Genomic DNA, 20,586 nt, shown 5'->3' with positions numbered 1-20,586 from the left:
CAACACCCATGCATGCAAAGTAAAAGAAATAAATCTGAGAAAGAATTAAACAAAAAAAAAGAAATGTCGAAGAGTATTTTTTTTGCTTGGCTTTTCCCCTCTTAGCAACGATAATCAGTGGTGCATTTTTCTTTATGTTTGTAGTTCTTGATAACAGTCAAAACCCTTTGGGACCATGAGCATAACCTGTATATCACCAGTAAGAGTGTACCTAAGGGGGTTCCCCCACACCTCTCAATTCCTGATGTGGGGATATATAAGAATGTTCCCCTATTCTTATATATGAATAACAATCTATAACCACTTAGTTCTTATCACTCGGGAAGTCATTTTGGATGGATCTTTCATTCTCATTCCGTTGACAGAAATGGCAGAACCAGCACTTTGAATTTCCCAGCTCCAGTTCAAGGGAAGGGAGGTGGCTCTGGGCCCTGGGCCCTTTGTGGTCCTCACTGTCCTGGTGAATCACTGAAGCCTACCTCTAGGGGTGCGTGGAGTGATACACATGCTCTGAATGAGCTACTCGTTGGTGTTCCTTCTAGATAGTATTTAAATAATTCTCCTTGTCCTTAGAGGTAAGTCAGTGCTCCCCACAGAACAAACACAGGCCTTGCACTTTATGAGACAAATCTTAAAATGCTTTGCATATGTGGAGGACTTTTGGAGACCTTACCCATGACAAGCAGCCCCTAAGTGTCCTCCTTTGCTAGGTAATAGTCTCCCTCAAAATAGAATTTGCACTATTTTGTTCCATTTTTCTTTAGTGTCCCTTGTGGCGTCTTCTCGTCCCTCTGTCACTGCCTCTCAGACTGGCCCGCAGACTAAATGAGAACGATGACAGGTGATATATTGTCTTTTATTCCTCTGGCTCCTCACCTCTAAGTATTCTCTGAGGCATTTGGAGCAAGCGTTCGGTAACCTTGAAATGTCCCAATAGCTCAGATACCTTTATAAACAAAAAATATTTAGAAGACATGTCTCCTTCACACCATGTAAGATGACACCTTTGGAAGTCTTAATGTGGTATAATATGCTAAGAGATATTTATGGTAAATAATAGAGATTAACGGAATGAAGCTCAGCTGAGGGACAAGCCCAGAACAGGGAGTTTCTGCTGAAAACACTTGGTTGTGGGTCTGAAACCAGATCCTGTCTATTGAACATGGGGAAATGGAAAATTTTTCTGGAGAGATTTAAGGTCAAGGTTGTTGTAAGAGAATCAAAGCATCCCAGAAGGCACAAGCTGTTTCCTGCTCCCCAGGTTCCCTGCATCGGCCCTAAATGGGCAGTGTGTGTGTGTGTATGTAGGGACAGTAGCAAATGAATGAGGGTAAAGTCCTGTTCCATTCCACCCATGCCTATTTCTAAGTGTATGTTACAAATATCGAAACAGCGCTTGATAGGAGTCCAACAGATTTAACATGTCCCCAAATTCCTGAACAACAGTCCATGTAAATTTATTTATTTATTTAATTTTTTTTGGCAGAGTATAACTGAACGACTTCTAGGCATAACACTTACAGTGAACACCTACTGGAAGATAGGCAGCTGTGGCCACCCTCCGCACTGAGCCTGGGAAGAGGAAGGCTGTGGGAGAGAAGAGGCTAGCCACCCAAGTTCATGGAGTGCCCAGGAACTTGGCTTCCAGACCTGAAACCTTAGTTCTGCATGGGTCTCAGGGATATACCATTCTTAATTGTTTCTTTTTGTCATGGTTGGGACATGGAGTCCAAGCAAGTCCGAGGTTCAAGGCCTGTGACTTCAGTTTGCACCCCCCTTTTTATCCTCTGGTCTCCTGGGTCCTTCTGCTTCAGACTGTCTCTTTTTCCCAGCCCCCAACGCCCCTCAACCTTCCGAATCATTTATCCTTTGGGGTCCACATCAAGAGACCATGGTATCCCCCACCCCATCTCATCGCAAGCCTTCCCAGCCCTGCCCTCTCTCATCCCAATTTAAACAGGAGACTGTAAAGGTGAGCCAGGATCAGCTAGCAAGTTTTGACAGCCACCGAGGAGGACTAATGGGTTTCTAAGGAAACGGAGAGGCAGCAGCCATTTTAGTGGCATTTGCTGTACGAAAAATATATAGAGTCTGACATCCCCTCCCCACGCGCAGCCGGGTGGCATCGCAGCAGAACTCCCCCTCTCCCCTCCCCCGAGGTGAGGGTAGACGCGGGCCTGGCAGAGCGGGGCACCTGCCGCAGGTGTCGTGGGGTCGCCGCTCCTGGCGGGCGGGCGGGGCGGCGGGGCTCCCACGCGGGCGCCGCAGTGCAGCGCGGGCCTCGCGCCTGGCCCGCCCCTCGGTCCCCGCCCCGCAGGCCGCGGGAGCCCGCCGGGAGGCGCGCGGGAGGTGGCCGCGGCCCGGGGCCACCGCGCGCTACTGCCCAACATGGTCGCTGCGCACGCTGCACACTCTCCGTCCTCGGCCGAGTGGATCGCCTGCCTGGATAAAAGGTACGTGGGGTGGGGTGCGGGATCTGGGTTGCGGGGGTCCACTCGTGGGGTGCCACCTGCGGGAGAGCATTCCACGTGCCGGGAACAGAATGCGGCGCCGTGGGGGACAAGGTGCCAGCCTGCCCTGGTCCCCTTCCGCCTCGCTGCGACTCCACGCTCCACTCATGGGTAGGTGGGTGGTTTCCAATGGGCATTAAGACCAGGGAGGGTACATGCATGCGGGCTTCAGGCTGTCCAGACCCTCAGGGAGAATGTCATTTAAGTTTCCAGGAGGGGCGGGGAGTAGTGGGGGTATGCATGCAGGTGCAGTCACCTTTTTTGTTTGGGGGGGGGGGGGAACCAAGTGTTAGGGACTCAGTGGAGCCTTCAAGTCCCTTGCTGAAATTCACAGCCCTCTTCCCACGGGCGCTCTCTCAAGGTCTGTGTTAGGAAGGTCACCGGAGGCGTCTTAATCTTCTGCAGAAAAGACCCTCACTCTAAAGAGAAATTTAAACCGCAGAGAGTGCTGGCTCTGGCCAGCCTCTGATGAAGGTGCTGTGGGTGACAACACACTGCAGTTGTTTCTAGGCTCTGTCAGTGTAATTTTCTGTTTGTCCAGATTGCAAATTTAACAGTAAACATTACACAGTATGTTAGCAATTCTAGTTTGTTACCCTAAGGAGAAAGGTGCTGCATCTGAACTTTGAAAGAAACAAGCAAAACGCCTTGCAGAGCGAACAGCCTCTGAATCCCAGAGTTTGGTGCCAAAGGCCAGTGATTCACATCCTTCAGCAATCTGCATGATATCCGAATTGCATTTGTGGGAATTATTTTGTGCTCTGCCATATTGAAAAATTTTCAATGAACAGATTTGTGACCGGATCAAACTTGAGGATCTGAAGAGTGGCCGGCTGTGCCTGTTCTACTATTGTAGGCCTTTGATGGAAAGATATTAACTAACTGAAAAGAGCGAAATGAACTCATTTGAATAACTTAATGTGATAAACATTCTTGACTTTTAGTTACTACACAGTAGCAAGAATATTTTTGGCAGGCATTGCCCCATTTCTGACTAAAATGGTAGGCTCTAATATTAGAGAAATTATATGCAGTAAACAGTAAGACAATTGAAGAGATAGTTAAGTCACACAGAATTCTGTGGAGGAATTAAAGGCATATTTAAGCCGAGAGCTTGCTAATGCGATCAGTAATCTAAATTTAATACTTTAGGAAAAGTGAATTATAAAACAAGAGATAATCAGGAGCTTGCACTTAACCTATAAATAGTGCTTCCTCGTGAGTGATAATTTTGGGTAGTAAGCAACATACTTCTCTTTGCAGAACTGCATAGCAAACAGTCAGTAATTCATTGGAGATCCTTTCGTCAGTGAGTACTTAGGGCAAAGTCATGGGGTGGTGTGAGCGGAGTGGCTAGGATGTCTATCCCTGTGCTTCTGCCTGTAAGATTGTATTCCAAATGGATTTCTAGAACATGGCACCACAGTTTAATGCCACTATTCATAGTGGGCAAAAAAACCCAAAAATGAAACAAAACCCCAAAACCCCACAAAAACACACACAAAAAAACAAAACCCAAAACAAACAAACAAAAACAAGATGAAGTAAACAAAAACAAAATCCAAAAAACAAACAAACAAAAAAACACCACAAAAAGGCCCTCCTCTTCCTGAGCCTCAAGTCCCTGACCTGCAGGTGAGTGGACAGATCGATAAGCTGCGGATGTTTAGGCTCAGAGCTCCCACCCGTTCTGAGCTTGTACCTCATCACTTTTACTTCCTGAGTTGAAAACTGAGTGTCCTTGGCTCACCCCCAGCAGAAGGGAGGAAAAAGCTTCCTAGTGCTTTGGAAGCTAGGAAGTACCCTGTATATGTTTTATTTCCACAGTGTGAAGACCTTCTTGTCTATTCTGTGGCCTCGATCCCAGAATTCCTCAGAAGAGCCATTTAGGAGGGGCTGTTTCATGGCAAGCCAGTAGGAGAGGCCTATTTTGAAGTTGCGATTTTAAATGTAGTCTGTTAAATTTTTAAAAGAGAGAATGAAGGCTGGGAGTGAGGATGGGAACTTTCTGGGGAACTCCCAGTGCTGCCTTCTGTTCCCGGCTCTGTGGTGGGCATCGGGGTGTAACAAATGAGAGCTGCTTCTGGGCTGGGAGGGGCTGAGGGTGTGGTGGTGGGGTAGCTAGGTAACTGTGACTGCAGTCCAGTGATAAATGCTTCAATGAGGATGTGTAAAGTGCTTTGGAAATGCAGAATCAGGCCTGGGCGTAAGAGGCTGAGAGTTATTCTATCAAAGATAGAGAATAGGTCAGGCCAGGCAGAGGAGCAGCTTAGGCAAAGGCACACAGATACAGCCAGAGACTTGCCTATCCTCCACACCTCGAATTTTTTTTTTTTTTTTTTTTTTTTTTTTTTTTTTGTGACCATATCTAGACTCTAGAAGGGACACTTTATTTTCTAAGTCTTTTTGTCATGGGCATTTCCAAGTGTGTACAAGAAAGGAAGGACCAATACAGTGAAGTGGTGCTTGGGACTATGATGCTGGGACCATATAGTAAGGTTAGCTGAGGAAGGTCCTTCCAACGTATGTATGAGCCCAGTGACCAGGAGTATGAACAAAGAAGAGCACAGAGATTGGAAATAGAAGAGAGAGCCATGGACCTAGCACAGCCAGTAGAATGTCTGCCGGACGGACACCTGAGTTTCCAGCATCTAGGCAGAAAACCTGGCATTGTAGCAAACATCTGCACACCCAGCAATGGGCGAGCATAGACAGGAGCTCATTGGCTAGCCAGTCTAGCCAAGTTGATAAGCTCCACATTCAACACTGTACCCTGTCTTATAAATAGGGCTGTGAGTGGTCAAGGAAGACACCCGCATTGACTTCTGATTTCTACATGCATGTACATCTACATGCATAATACACACCCACACACCTACTCCCCCCCCCCCCCCAGGTACAAACGTACACAAACAACCAAAATTTTAAAAAAAGGATTCATTTACTTATTATGTATATAATGTTCTCCCTGTATGTGTGCCTGCACTCTAGAAGAGGATACCAGATCTCCTTATAGATGGTTGTGAGCTGTCAGGTGGGTGCTGGGAATTGAACTCAGGACCTCTGGAAGAGGTCTTAACTTCTGAGCCGTCTCTCCAGTCCCTACAACTAAACTTTAAAAAAGGAAAGGGAAGTAGAAATAGAAAGGTCTCCCCAAGTAAAGACACACATAGGGAAAATTGAAGTGAAGCAAATGAAGAGGAAAACAGAGCCTGGGAAGTGTGTGGTTGGCATGCCCACAAAAACCCTGGCTGGGACAGAACTCTCCAAACTTGACATGCAACGAAGGAGGTCCAAGGGATGTAGCTGTGTAGATTATGTTGAAGAGAAAAGATGCAAAGTGTCCTACGTGTCAGCGACTTATAGTCATGGGCTGTGGTGGACTGAAGTGTTGTCTATAAATACACACCAAAAGAATCAGAACGGTATCAGGCATATCAGACATTAGGATGTACAAACCAACACCGAGAAAAGTCTTCATGCACCCATTGGGAATGCAAAGCAAGTTCACTGCTTGCTTATGGATCTTACATAGATTGCTCCTTGAGCTGAGATGATTAGCTAAAAGTGGAATTACATACATTCCTACTTTGGGGGATTTAAAATAGTAAGATGGCCCTTTAAAAAATGTGATGACCTTTAATCTTAATGAAAGGTTTTAAGTTGACTTCTGTGGATTTAAGAACTATTTCTAGTTGATCACTTGCATGGTGGGTAAGGGGCATCACCACGTTTTGTGAATCATTGTCTGTTCTCAATGATAGTCGAGCCAGAATCAGCAAACCATAGCCTGTAAATGCCCCAAGAATGGCTCTAAAATCCCTGAGTTGGTTGGAAAATAAATAAGAAGAGTAATATTTCATGATCCATCAAGTTTATGTGAATTCAAATTTCAACGTGTGCATCAACAGTTTCATTGGAACACAGCCGTCCTTACTCGGTTACACAACGTACTTACCTGATTATTCACTGTCTGTGGCTGCTGTCACTCCAAGTGGCAGAGCTGAATGGCTGCAAGGAGGCTTGTAGCTCAGAGCTTAGTGTCTGTGGTGTGAACCCTCGCAGGAGGCTCTGTCATCACTTGCTCTCCATGAGAGGCTCTCCCCAGGGAGAGATGGGGAAACTCCTTAGGTGACAGGAACTATCTTCTCTTGGTAAAAAGTTTACTGGGTGCTTCCTTGGTTTGGAGTTCTATAAGGCAGAACGGTTCTGTTGATTAATTTACTTGAAGGCCGTTGTCTCACAGGCTGAAACAGAAGCAGAAGATGAAGTCAAGGATGATGGGTTATATAAAAAAGACTGCCATCTTTTAAAGGCAACTAAGGTTGTCTTCTTTTGTTTTTGTTTTTTTAATTTGTGTTTCCTTGAGGCACACACACATGTGTGCACACATACATACATATACATGTGCACACACATGTGTTTACACACACACACACACACACACACACACACACGCACACAGATTTTTGTTGACAGTTCCTTTGCATGTGACATAGCCTCGTATAGATGGTGTGTTAGCTATTTTGATGTGGTTGAATGGGATTGAAAGAAACCAAGGAGCACATTTGCTAAAACCAAAATACTTTGTAGGACACATGGTGTGAGAAGATGACTCAGAAATCAAAGAGGCACCAGATACAGTCTCACTCTGGAGGGATGGAGAAGATCAAAGAGGCACACAGAGGGGAACTCTGGCTCTGGGGGGAGGCTGGTGTCAACCAGGCAGGACCCCAGGGATGGCTTTCCTCTGGGACTTTCTCCAGGGCTCAGAGCTAGCCTCGCATGCTCTCCAGGGATCTTTTGATTTGTCAGCACACTGAGAATTCCTTCATGTTTCAGGGAAGGTCGCACTGGCACCAGACTTTTGAGACCTTAGAGACTAGCCAGATCATTAATTTGATGTTAAATCTGTACCACGGGACAAGAGGACACGCTCATTCTTTGGCTAATACAGTTGCGCCAGAGGCCAGCTGAGCAGGGAATCCAGTTAAGCAGAAGCACATCTCTTTCCACATCTCTTTCCAATGAGAAGCTAGGCTGCCAGGAGGGCAGGAAGCTCACATCTCCAGCCTGCAGAGTGTATTCTTTCCCCAGAGCCTCAGAGCTGGGAATTGAATCCTAATCACAAGGTAATTCTGGGGGATACTTGAGGACAGCTTTGCTGTCCCGACTTCTAGTTAGATGACTACCACAAGAGCTCCCACGGCACACTTTGTCCACTGTAATAAGACAAGTCAGACGCCGTGGTGGTAACTGCCTGCTTGCTTCTCATTTCCCATCCCTTGACATTAGTCACTGCATGTAGTCATCCCTTTATCTCCAGCACCTGCCCAGTGCCCTCAGTGTAGAAGGTGCTCACAGGGCCAGGGTGATGTGGCCACATACACTATCTCCTTTGGGCCCAGGTGGCCTCTGCCACTCTCTGACAAGGGTGCAGGTGATGGGTGAGCCATGTCTACATCTGCTCCCACTGTTCCTTCTGGTTCCTGGCTGATGCGAATTCTGGCTTTGGAGTGGGCGTGGGGAGATATTTCATGACTATTTTAACCAACTGTTTAAAAAAAATTCTATTTTTATTGTGGAAAATTTCTAAATACACAGAGTAGTAATATTTTCTAACTCTGCCCCTCCCCCCACCAAGAATCCTTAGCTCATTGATAGTCCTATTTTACTTTTATGTCCATTCATTCTCCTCTGGCTCTATCTATCTATCTATCTATCTATCTATCTATCTATCTATCTATCTATCATCACTTAGTTATTTACTTATTTAGTTGTGTGTGTATGGCATGTGTGCACACAGGTGTGCAGACGCTGCAGTGGGTGTGTGTTGAGCCCAGGAACATTCAGGAATTCTTTCTCACCTTTCATTGTGTGTGAGCAAGTCACCCTTTCCTCCGTCACACAGTGTACAACATGCTAGCTGACCCCACATCTTCTGGGCCATTCTTCTGTCCCTGTCCCCCATCTTGCTACAAGGGTTCTGGGATTACAGATGCATGCTACATAATCCTGCTTTTTAATGTGGGTGCTGGATGCAGATCATCAGGCTTGTGTGCAGTATTTGACCCATTGGAATCCCCCCCCCCCAGAGCCCTACCTGTGGGTTATTTTGAAGCAATTCCCACATGTAATATTTAATCTGCAAGCATTTCAGTATATCTCTTAGAAAGGTAAGGAGTTTTTATAAAGAAATGAATTCCATTACTATACATTAAAAAGTTTGCTACTAGTTCCTAAATATATTCAAATATTCAAAAGTTCCTTGTTTATTTCAAAACTTTCTTTTTTTCCACTTTGTGTCACCATGCAAATTATTTACGTTTAGTTCAGATACGTTCTTATATGTGAATTTCTCTCCATATTTCTTGAAACTGGGGTCTTGTTGGCCTCTGAATTTGAATGGTTTCCCTGTGGTGATTTTTAGTGACGTGTTCCTATGAATCTGTTTTTCTTGAGGTTGGCCTTTGGGTTTAGAGCTTGGTCAGATTCTGACTTGATATTTTGGTGAGAGCTTCAACAGAGGAGTTGAGGTGTTCCATCAAAAGGCCCATGGTATCTGCTGACCTCTTTCTGTGATGTAAACAATACATCATGTCCAAGTTTAATGTCTGACATCTCTCTGTGTGCAGCTTCTTAAGGGACTGCTCACTGGGCAGACATGCTGTGTTCATGTGGAACATGTATACAGGCACGGTCTGGTATCTAATCAGGACCAGTGCTATGGCTCTGATTTTATTTGCAGAAGATTTTTAAGGAAGAAAAGCATGACAAGCCCTGATGCCCTCAGAGAGGGGACATGGGAGATAGTATGCCCAAGGACCTATAAGAGCCTATAAGAGGTGCAGCTTGGCCCAGCAAACCCTTGTCTCTGCTGTCTGTCCCTTGTCCTGAGCCTGGGAGACTGAATTTTCCATAGATAAGTGGTACCTAAAAGAGCAAATGTCTTCTTTGAGTTCCCCTAGGTGGAGTTTTGACCCTTCCCGTGATAGTTAGACTAACATTGCCTTTCGTCTGAACTCCCTTGGGTTTATAAGCTTTCATAACCCTTCCTTAGCAGAGGCTAACCTCCCATACCACCCCTCCGAGGCATAGCTGACTGGTTTTGCTTTGGGCAGATTTAAAGCTACATCTCAAGAGAGGCAGGGAGGAGAACTGCTGTTCTATGCTTTTTTTTTCTCTCCCAGAAATGAAGGCTCAGGGTGGCTCTGGTGGAAGAAGCCTCCGGTGGTGGAGGAAGAAGATGGAAATAACTGGGTGGATGGCAGATAGGGAAGCAGCTGTACACCCCAAGGAAAACAGCAGACTGGCCTGGATGACAGCAGCAGTCTCCAGCTGGCCGTGTTGACTCAGCTGCCTCTCTATGAATCACGTGGGTCTCCTGCAGAAAAGCAAAACCTGTGTGGTCCTCTTTTTCCTCTTCATGCATGCCCTTGCTTCCATGTCTCCTGCTCCGTGAAGATTACTTGCATTTTGTGCCCCAGGCACATGTCCCAAAGCAGGTGCCTTTGTCTCTGCCTGGGGCAGTTCCCTTGAGATGCCCCACTGACATTTTGCAGGTACCCTGCCTTTACCTTCCACTGCCACAGAAGCTGGAGAGAAAAGAAAACCAGCCAATTCTCTTCCAGTCTCTTCCTCCGGTCCAGGTCTCCTGGCCACAGTGGCAAAGTGAAAGAAGGCTGCTGAGAGATTCTAGGATGGCTTTTGCTTTCATGATAGACAATGGAGATATTGATACATTGGTTGTCCAGGAGGCTTGGGCCTGTGGGCAGCCATCTTGCAACTCAAAAGGCGAGACCAAGGGAAACCCAAGGCCCAGTCCTGACTTTGCTCAGCTACTGTGTATTTTAAGATTTTCTGTCTTGTACTGCCGGGCGTGGTGGCGCACGCCTTTAATCCCAGCACTCGGGAGGCAGAGGCAGGCAGATTTCTGAGTTCGAGGCCAGCCTGGTCTACAAAGTGAGTTCCAGGACAGCCAGGACTACACAGAGAAACCCTGTCTTGAAAAACCGAAAAAAAAAAAAAAAAAAAAGATTTTCTGTCTTGTGAAGAAAGTGACACTATTCCTAGAAAGGACTCCTCCTTGTTAGACTTTCTGCCATTTGCTGTCAAAACTACCTGGAATCCAACAAGCTGGTGTGTGTGTCAAAGGTTTTGCCTTTCTCAGCCCCCAACCCCCTCAGGTTCCCACTCTTTTCTGTAATGAGTAATGACATCACAATTCTGCATTTTCAGATCCTTGAAACTATCTATGTCCATACGGACATCTAAAGTCTCCAATTCCTTCCTTTGCCATTGTATTCTCCTGTTTTCTTTCAGGGCCTTATCCTCGGGTCCCTCATCATTTCCAGCCTCCACGTTGGAAATGTTACATCGTCAGATCAGCTTTGTTTTAGAATTAACCGGATCTGGATTCTAATTCCATCAGCCCCATTCCCTAGCAGTGTGAGTCAAGCTATTAAGTTTCCTGAACCTCTGTTCTTGAATCTTTGAATAAAGCTACTGATACTTACAGCGGACAGCTGTGCTGAGAATGGTTACCTCTAAATTGTGAAGGTGTAGCACAGGTGCCAGAAGTTGGGGGACCATAGTGTATAGGTTTAGATATCCTGTTTGATTTGATTAAAGATATATATATTTTTGCCAAGCTAATGAGTTCTGGTGGTTGCTGTTTAGTTGTTTTAAGAGACCACCATGTCTATAAAGAATGTAACTTTGCTTATTTGTTTTGATTACTTTCGCCTTTTGTTATTTTTTTTGCCTAACCTCACTAGCTAGACTTCTAGGACAAGGTTTAAGAAGAGAGTCGAGCCCAGCATGGTGGCGCATACCTTTAATCCCAGCACTCGGGAGGCAGAGGCAGGGGGATTTCTGAGTTTGAGGCCAGCCTGGTCTACAGAGTGAGTTCCAGGACAGCCAGAGCTACACAGAGAAATCCTGTCTCGAAAAACCAAAGAGAGTCGAAGGTGGACAAGTGTCTTTGAGTTCTTCTTTTACAGGAAAGAATTATGTTTTGCCATGGGATTTTAAGAGTCTCTTCCCCTCTGCCACTTCCTTTCCTCTGCTTGCCTTTTTAAAAAAGATATTTTCTTTATATACATTTCAAATGCTATCCCGAAAGTTCCCTATACCCTCCCTCTGCCCTGCTCCCCTACCCACCCACTCCCGCTTCTTGGCCCTGGCGTTCCCCTGTACTGGGGCATATAAAGTTTGCAATACCAAGGGACCTCTCTTCCCAGTGATGGCCAAGTAGGCCATCTTCTGCTACATATGCAGCTCTGGGGGTATTGGTTAGTTCATATTGTCGTTCCACCTATAGGGTTGCAGACCACTTCAGTTCCTTGGATGCTTTCTCTAGCTTCTCCATTGGGGGCCCTGTGTTCCATCTTATAGATGACTGTGAGCATCCACTTCTGTATTTGCCAGGCACTGGCATAGCCTCATACGAGACAGCTTTAACAGGGTCCCTTCAGCAAAATCTTTCTGGAATATGCAATAGTGTCTGGGTTTGGTGGCTGATTATGGGATGGATCCCCAGGTGGTGTAGTCTCTGGATAGTCCATCCTTTCTTCTTAGCTCCAAACTTTGTCTCTGTAATTCCTTTCACGGGTATTTTGTTCCCTATTCTAAGGAGGAATGAAGTATCCACCCATTGGTCTTTCCTCTTCTTGATTTTCTTGTGTTTTGCAAATTGTTTCTTGGGTGATCTATGTTTCTCTAGCTTCTCCACTGGGGGCCCTGTGTTCCATCTTATAGATGACTGTGAGCATCCACTTCTGTATTTGCCAGGTACTGGCATAGCCTCATACGAGACAGCTTTAACAGGGTCCCAGGATCTATCTGGGCTAATATCCACTTATCAGTGAGTGCATATCTAATGACTTCTTTTGTGATTGGGTTACCTCACTAAGGATGATATCCTCCAGATACATCCATTTTCCAAGAATTTCATAAATCCATTGTTTTTAATAGCTGAGTAGTACTCCGTTGTGTAAATGTACCACATTTTCTGTATCCATTCTTCTGTTGAGGGACATCTGGGTTCTTTCCAGCTTCTGGCTATTATAAATAAGGCCCTCTGCTTGCTTTTATTTTAAAAGTAAATCCATTCTTCTTAAATAAAGATGGTCATGTGAATTTTTGTTTCTCTTTCCCAAAAACCCTTTGTTTTTTGTTTTTCCTAGAAATGTAAAGAATTTAACTTGAGTGATTTTTCTCATCCTCTTCCTCTTTCTCCTCCTTCCCTCCCTCCTTTCTTCCTTTCTTCCTTCTCCAAACACAATCTCTCTGTCACCCAGGCTGTCCTGGAACTTCAGGCTGCTTCCAAGACACAGTCATCCTCCTGCCTCAGCCTCCTGAGTACCAGGATCACATACTGAACCACCATACCTAGCTGAGTTTTGATGATAAACCAGCCTTTCCTATTTGAAATTCTACTTTGTCATGTTTTATTATCATCTTGATATTTTGGTTTATTCAACTATGTAATGTCTTCTGAGTGCCATTTTCATATCTATCAATGAGGGATGTAAGCTGGTGGCTTTGTAATATTTCTTTTATTGTTTTAGTATTATGACTCTCTGGCTTCTCAGTTTCCTTCTATTTTATTCTTGATTTCCCCTCCAATTTGAGAAGAAATTATCAAAAAATTGATGTTTAAAAAATATGTATCATTTGGTTCATGTGTGTTTTGTTTTGTTTTGTTTTGTTTTGTTTTGTTTTGTTTTGTTTTGTTTTGTTTTGTTTTCGAGACAGGGTTTCTCTGTGTAATAGCCCTGGCTGTGTTGGCCTCCCTTTGTAGACCAAACTAGCCTTAAATCCATAGAGATCTGCCTGTCTCTGCCTCCCAAGTGCTGGGATTAATGGTGTAAGCCACCACGCCTAGTCTGTAGAAAGGCTTTTAATGACAGATTTAATGTTTTTAATAGATAAAGGACTACTCAGTTTTTGTTTCTTCTGGTCATATTTCAAAGATTCACTCATTTCATCTAAGTTATCAGATGTATTGGCATAGCACTTCTGAGTTACCCTCCTGCTACCCTCTGGGAGTGTCTTAGTTTCTGTAACCAAATACCCGAGAAGAAGCAACATATGGGAGAAGAATTATTTTGGCTCACAGTTAAGAGCTTAAGTCCATGTGGTAGGGAGTGGTTTGTGGCAGGGCTGCAAGGTAGCCTGTAAGATGGAATCCTCAGTCACGAAGCAAAGAGAGACAAATGCTGGCTGCTCTTTTTCTCTTTCTATTGGGTCCAGCGCTATCATGAGGTAGTGCAACCCGTGCTCAGGGTGATCTTCCCTCCTGGGTTAATTCTCTCTGGAAACATCCTCACAGACATAGCTAGAGGTGTGTCATCACTGGCAAAATGTCTACTCAGGCCCTTTTGCATTTTTAGTCCATTTTGTTTGTTTTCTTTTTTTTTCCTTTTGCCATTGAGTTTTATGAAGTCTTATATCTTATGGATGTTAGGTTCTTACCGGATACATAGTTTGCAAACATTTTCTATTCTGTGGTGGCACTTTTATTCTATTGATTACTTGGGAATCTGACATCATGCTCCCTGATTGCACTCACCTCTCAGTCTTCCCATGTCAGCCCCACCTCCCACTTCCTTGTAACCCCCCCCCTCTTAACTAAAAGAAGTCCATTTTGTGTTGTCTATATACTCACTGGACCATGGTCAAATTCCTAGTGGCCAGCCCACCCCCTTTCCCCATGGGAGAATGAGTCCTCTTCTGCCTGCATCCACACTAGAAGCCATCAACTAGGAGAGCCATGAAGTGCCAGATCTCCCATGAGGGGTAGAGCCAGTTCTTCTGTGATAAACCATGTGGTAGCCTTTTTACTGTACAGATTGCTTCTTTGCTAGGAAGTCCCTGGCGATATGTCTGTCTGTCTGTCTGTCTGTCTATCTATCTATCTATCTATCTATCTATCTATCTATCTATCTATCTATCTATCTATCGGTTTCATTATTTATTTATTTTGAGATCTTTTTTGTTTGTTTGTTTGTTTTTTTGAGACAGGGTTTCTCTGTGTAGCTCTGGCTGTCTTGGAACTCACTTTGTAGACCAAGCTGGCCTCAAACTCAGAGATCTGCTTGCCTCTGCCCACCAAGTGCTGGGATTAAAGGTGCGCGCCACCACACCCGGCACTATTTTGAGATCTTTTTAAAAATATTTTTTATTTTGTTTTGAGATTATAATGTAATTATAAAATTTCCTGCCGGGCGGTGGTGGCACACACCTTTAATCCCAGCACTTGGGAGGCAGAGGCAGGCGGATTTCTGAGTTCGAGGCCAGCCTGGTCTACAGAGTGAGTTCCAGGACAGCCAGGGCTACACAGAAAAACCCTGTCTCAAAAAAAGAAAAAAAAATTTCCCCCTTCCCTTTCCTCCTTCCAAATCCTCCCACATGCCCTTCCTGACTCACTTTCAAACTTATAGCCTCTCTTTTCCCCACTAACTGTTGTTATAAGCATATATGTATACACTCCTATGTCTGTGTAAGGTTACTTTCATGTATGCTTTCAGGGCTAACCGTTTGGTATTGAATAATCAGTTGGTGTGTTCTTTCCTGGGGAATACCATTTCTCCTGCTATTACATAATTATTTATTGAATATGCCACAGGAAGGTTGGGTGCTTGGATCTTACATGCTGTCTCTATCAGCTCTTTAACACATTTGTGATGTAAGAGAGTTCTGCCTTTGGTGTCCCTTGCCGTTCTTTTCTTACCCCTCTGCTTGCCCTCTTCTCCCCGCCTCATGCTTGCTTCCACCCTCCCCGGACCAAAGGCGGAGTAGGAAAAGATCAGACTTAGTGATTTCCTTCCAACTCCACTCATCCATTCATTCAATCTGACTATATACTCTCTGATCTCTGTATGCCAGATGCTCTTGTGGAAAGCCCATTGGTGATAAAACCGACAAAGCCCTTGGCCTTGTGAATTGAAATACCAGATGAGAAGATACTGCTCAGTCAGCCTTCGAGACATGACTGAGTCCCTGGTGCTGTGCTGGGTCCTCTTCCAGCTGGCATGGAGTATGGTAGTGAGCAGGGACAAGTAGGAAGTACCACAGGGTTGCAGGTAAGATTGTACAGAGCAGGGACATAGAGTAAACAAGTGCCAGCATCCATGCCCAGCAGCAACAAACACAACGATGGACAGACAATAAAGCATAGACAAGAGAGGAGATGGAGGGGCATTGTTATTTGAAAGCAGATGGCCAGAGAGGTCTTTCTACTGACGTAATCTTTCCTTTAAACCCTTGAATGAACTGTGAGTTACTTGAATTGAATTTAAATCCAGGCTGTACCCAAATGGGTGGATGAGAGCATTTTAGAGAGCAGAGCTGGATGGCTGCCGATGGTGAAGGTATGGGTGGAATAAATATGGTAACATCCTTTGGTTTGGTGACAAGATCTGTCTTTGAAGAAAAAATATCCATACTTTAACTACCTTTGTTGCTGTAACAGATGATAGTAATTTTATAAAATGGATAAATGAAGGCTTTTAGAATTCTTGATTATCTTTTAAAAATTACACTTGTTTATTTATTGTGTGATAGTGTGATAGTGTGTGTGTGTGTGTGTGTGTGCATGCACACACGCGAACACTCGTGTGTATGTGTGCCATAGCTCATGATTGGAGATCAGAGGACAACTGGTGGGAATCAGTTCTATCCCACCTGTGGGCACAGGGGATTAGACTCAGGTCATCAGGCTTGGTTATTAGTGCTTTTGCCTATTGAGCTATTTAGCCAGCTCTGGGTTATCTTTTAAATACTATTTACACAAAGATATATTAAAAAATAAGACTAGGGAGGTGGCTCAGGGGTCAATAGCACTTTTTGATCTTACAAAGGATGTGATGGTTTGAGTGAGAATGGCTCCATAGGCTCGTGTGTTTCAATGTTTGGTTCCCAAGTGGACCTCTCTGAGAAGGATTAGGAGGTGTGGCCTTGTTGGAGTGGGTGTGGCCTTGTTGGAGTAGGCGTGGTCTTGTTGGAGAAGATGTATTGTTGCCTTGTTGGAGTAGGCACTGGAATTTCAGAAGCCCTGTGAAGCCCAGTCTCTCTCTCTGCCTGATGCCTGCTGATCTGATCAGGATGTGAAGTCCTCAGGTACTGCTCTGTCTCCATGCCTGTCTGTTTCCCACCTGCCATGATGATCATGGATGAGCCCTCTAAAATTGTAAGCAAGCCTCCAATTAAATGCTTCCTTTTATAAGAGTTGCCTTGGCCATGGTGTCTCTTCACAGCAATAGAACACTAAGACGAAGGACCTGGACTTGGTTACTGGCATCTACATTGTAACTCAAAACCACCCACAGCTCCAGTTCTAGGGAAGTCTGATGCTCTCTTTTGACCTGCATACGCACCAGGCATACACATGATATACATACATACATGCAAGCAAAATACTCAAACATTAAAGAAAAAAACATATTTTAAATATATAAAATATATACAATTCATTTTAGTTTTTTAATCCTTGTCTTTCTCCCTCTTTCCTTCTTTTCCCCACTCCTCTCTTCTGGCTTTTCCCTTTATGACTTTAAATAGGATCTGAAGTCCAACCCTGGACTTGAATTCCTATCCCCAATCTCAGCCTCCTGACTGCTGGGATTATAGGAGTGCACCCTACCACCTTGGTTAGTTTTCCAATATAATAGTTATCTTTATCAGGAAAAAGAAAGCTGCTTTTAGAGAGCTGCTGAGCATCGTTCCAATCAGAAGAGGCAGAGGTGAGCGTGCCTTGGCCTCGGCCAGAAGGCCAAACCCTGTCTTCGCCCTTCTTTCAGGATGGCTTCCAGGTTTGTGTTCACCTGGCTTAGTTTTATCAGGGGTGAACTCAGTGCCCGTGCAGAGCCACTTAGGCTGAAGTCCTAGAGGGAAATGGCCCGGAAATCCTGCCAGTTTCCTGTTTGAAGGATTTGTTTGCTGGCTTGAACATTTTTTTTTTCTGTCATTATCATTGACCTCTTCAGAACGTGTGTGTGTGTGTGTGTGTGTGTGTGGTGTTGGGTTCATATCATGGTTTCCTCATCATGATTCAGCAATATGTTTTACTTTCTTAGTCAAAACTTGAATCCCACTTGAGAATAGAGTCTTTTATGATAATGTTAGTGTAACTGTCTGCCTACACCAACCTTCCCTGACGTTATTTGATGACCCAGATTGTGGAGCTGAGATTATCTGGCTTCTGACCTGGCTTTACATTTTCTTTGTCTAAATCACTTTAAAAACTTTACATCAGGAATCCCGTGTGAATGTCCGGCTTATTAGGGTGCAGATAGAGAGTCCTCTCTTGCTACAACAGGGAGCCATTACAGATGGCAGCTTTATGCATGAAGCAGATCTCTCAGCCTGCCAGGCTGGGAACCCCACTGGCTCAGTGTGAATGGAGTGTGTGTCCCTGTGCTTGCTTGCTCGCTCATCTGCAGCCACTGTAGCTGCACAATATCATAAGCTTGCGAATGCACCTTATTTCCCCCTCAGTTGAATCTGATGCTATCTCAACCACTTTGCTTCCTACCTTTTCAGTGTGTGGTTGGATATTCATCTTAACTTCTGAGGAGCGTTTTACAATTCAACATTCAACAGGTCCTGGATGTCAAAGTAAATTTAATTTTTAACCCCCTGTGGGTTTAGAAGACTAATAAATGGTTTGTCGTTCTTATCAGAAGTTTTGGCCTCAGGAGAAATGGGCCAGAAAGCCATGCCTCAGTTAAGTATGTAGAACTCAGAAGTGGGGACTAGTTAACTCATTAACTCGGCTGTTGGTTTGGTTACCTAAAAGATAATAAAATCAAAATAATTTAAATATATACAAATATCACTCATTCTTAGGGAATGCATACAGGCATCATTGAGAAGAGAGTGAACAGTGGCAGTAAAAAAAAAAAAACAAAAATATAAAGCAACTGCCTGAAAGTGAGGTTTTTCTTGATTTTTTTTTCAGTATAGTTGAACTTGATTTTATAGTATTTGTTTACCTACTATTGGTTTTTCAATCTGCCACAGACAAATTATACAAAATTCCCCTATGAATAGAAAAGTAGTGTTTAAATCTATTTCTTTTTGGCCAGGACCAGCAGCCATAAGGCTGATTTCAATAGCTGTATAATGTTTATTTATGTCATTACTCAGGGGAGACTTCCCTGATGTGAGTTCATCTCAAAGCAATAATCCAGAAGGAATTAAAAGGAGGTCTGAAACTATTAAAGATGGGCAGACAGGGGATTATAGAAGAGGAACACTTTGTAAAGGTTTTAAAGTCCTTGTTTTTAGATATAAGAACTGTAGCTGGGACAGCAGTGCCATGGAAACGCTTACCTGTGACCCAGTTATCATTATGTCCTCCTCCTTCTTGGGTTGGGAGTCTGGGGGGGCACAGGACTGTACAGTACCCCTCTTTCCTCTACCTTGATTCTGATATTATTACCAAGAAACATGCGATAACATCCTTATCCTTCCCTGATTGGGGAAAAAAAAACCATTGGCTTTGAAAAGTTACAGGCTGTAATTGAAACTGTCTTCTAATTGGGGCCAAATAAAGAATTTGTTGAAACCTTATCAACCAGCGCTAGCTGGTCATAGGTTTTATTGCACTTCCTGCAGTGTCTTTGGTCTGAGTTTTTTTTGTTGTTGTTGTTGGTTTTTTGTTTTTTGTTTTTAACCACATGTTAGCTCAGACTCAGTGATTTAATGACCTTTAAATGAACATTATAGAATACCTACATGTAAAAGTACTGGCTTATCTAACCCGCCCTTGTTCCCAAATAATGACATGGAGACCTTTATATTTATTGATAAGCTCCAGGCTCTATAGCTGGGCAGATGCTCATTTATTCCCACCTGACTGTGCTGGCCTGGGCCGCTTCTCAGCCATGTGGCATTCATTACCTGTTATCTTGGATTCCCCTGGGCACCTGCTCAGTCCTGTCCTCATGGGGACTCCCTGGCCCACCTGAGACCCTCTCTTTCTCTCTCAGGGTCTCTTTTGCTCACCAATGTCCACCTCACCTTCTTCTGCCCAGCAATAAATAGGCTTATCAGCTCTTTATTGACAAGTCAGAAGACCACGGAGAACAATGTTTTACAAAATACTGAATCAGGAAATGCTTCATGATAATGACAGCATCAAGTCCAGACTGCGACCAGATCTCCTGGTACAGAAATCAGTAGTTGAATACACAGTGCATAAAAACATCCCCCAACACTTACAGGATGGTCATTTCCTATGTGATTAAGCTATTTATTTATTTATTTATTTATTTAAACTTTTTGGTTTTTTGTTCTTTGTGAATCTCACATCATGCACTCAATCCCACTCATCTCTCCCCACCCCCATCCTTTACCCTGCAGCCTCCCCTGCAACAGAGAGAAAAAAGTCTCACTGTGGAAGCTGTAGCCCGTCATAGGTGTCCCACAGGATACTCTTTGGTCCACACTCTTTTACTCATACACTGTTCACTGCAATGACTCGCTGGTCTGGTACTCGGCCCCTGGCTTCTGCTACTTTGTCAATACTGGAACCCCACTGTGGTTCCTCTTGGATATCCTGTTGTTGCCCTGTGTCATGGAGATCCTAAGGTTTAGATCTGTAGGACCAGCTCCTTCGTGCACTCCAGCAGTTTATAGATGGGGTAGGTATTGGGATGGGCCAATTCAAAACCCTGGATCTGGGTCTAAGAGCTCTCTGAGCTGGTCAGCCCTCTGGCTTTCCCATGCTCACACCCTTGGGGCCAGCTCACTTGTATCCCTACCACCAGGGTCAGCTCTACGGTGCTGCCCAAGCAAGGTGCAGGACCAACTCTCCTGACTGCTGCAGCAGGTGAGGGTCAGGCACAGCACTCAGCTCTCATGGCCAGGTCTCCCACCTGCCACAGGTGGTGATGGGTAACAGGGGAGGGGAGGGAACTGTCTCTTCTTCATCCACACCATCACTGGGAAGATGAGTGTCAGGGCCAGCTCTCAAGCCGGCTCACCAGCAACTTCTGCAATGTTTCAGGCTGCTCTAAGGTACCCCAGCTGGGTTAACGGTGGGGTCAACTCTTTTGCTCTCCTGGGA

The 20,586-nt window shown here is 44.6% G+C and overlaps 1 protein-coding gene across 3 annotated transcripts in view; it reads left to right on the top strand.

The window, feature by feature from the left end:
* The first annotated feature begins 2,321 nt into the window (after positions 1-2,321).
* The window catches only part of Rapgef4 (Rap guanine nucleotide exchange factor 4), a 292,946-nt gene continuing 274,681 nt past the window's right edge, over positions 2,322-20,586 (top strand). For 2 of the 3 annotated variants that reach the window (XM_029474006.2, XM_029474005.2), the window contains exon 1: positions 2,322-2,453. In XM_029474006.2, the coding sequence (XP_029329866.1) occupies positions 2,389-2,453 (65 nt within the window). In that variant the 5' untranslated portion in view covers positions 2,322-2,388. Of the gene's footprint in view, positions 2,454-2,603; positions 2,622-20,586 lie in introns of those variants that run through there. The other variant, XM_029474008.2, reaches the window with a different exon arrangement.

Source organism: Mus caroli, unplaced genomic scaffold (genome assembly GCF_978045245.1).
Source record: "Mus caroli unplaced genomic scaffold, Mus_caroli_1 scaffold_2, whole genome shotgun sequence".
In the NCBI taxonomy this organism is placed as follows: Eukaryota; Metazoa; Chordata; class Mammalia; order Rodentia; family Muridae; genus Mus; species Mus caroli.
The sequence above is the reverse complement of the archived record's forward strand: the minus strand, read 5'-3'. Positions and strand labels throughout refer to the sequence as shown.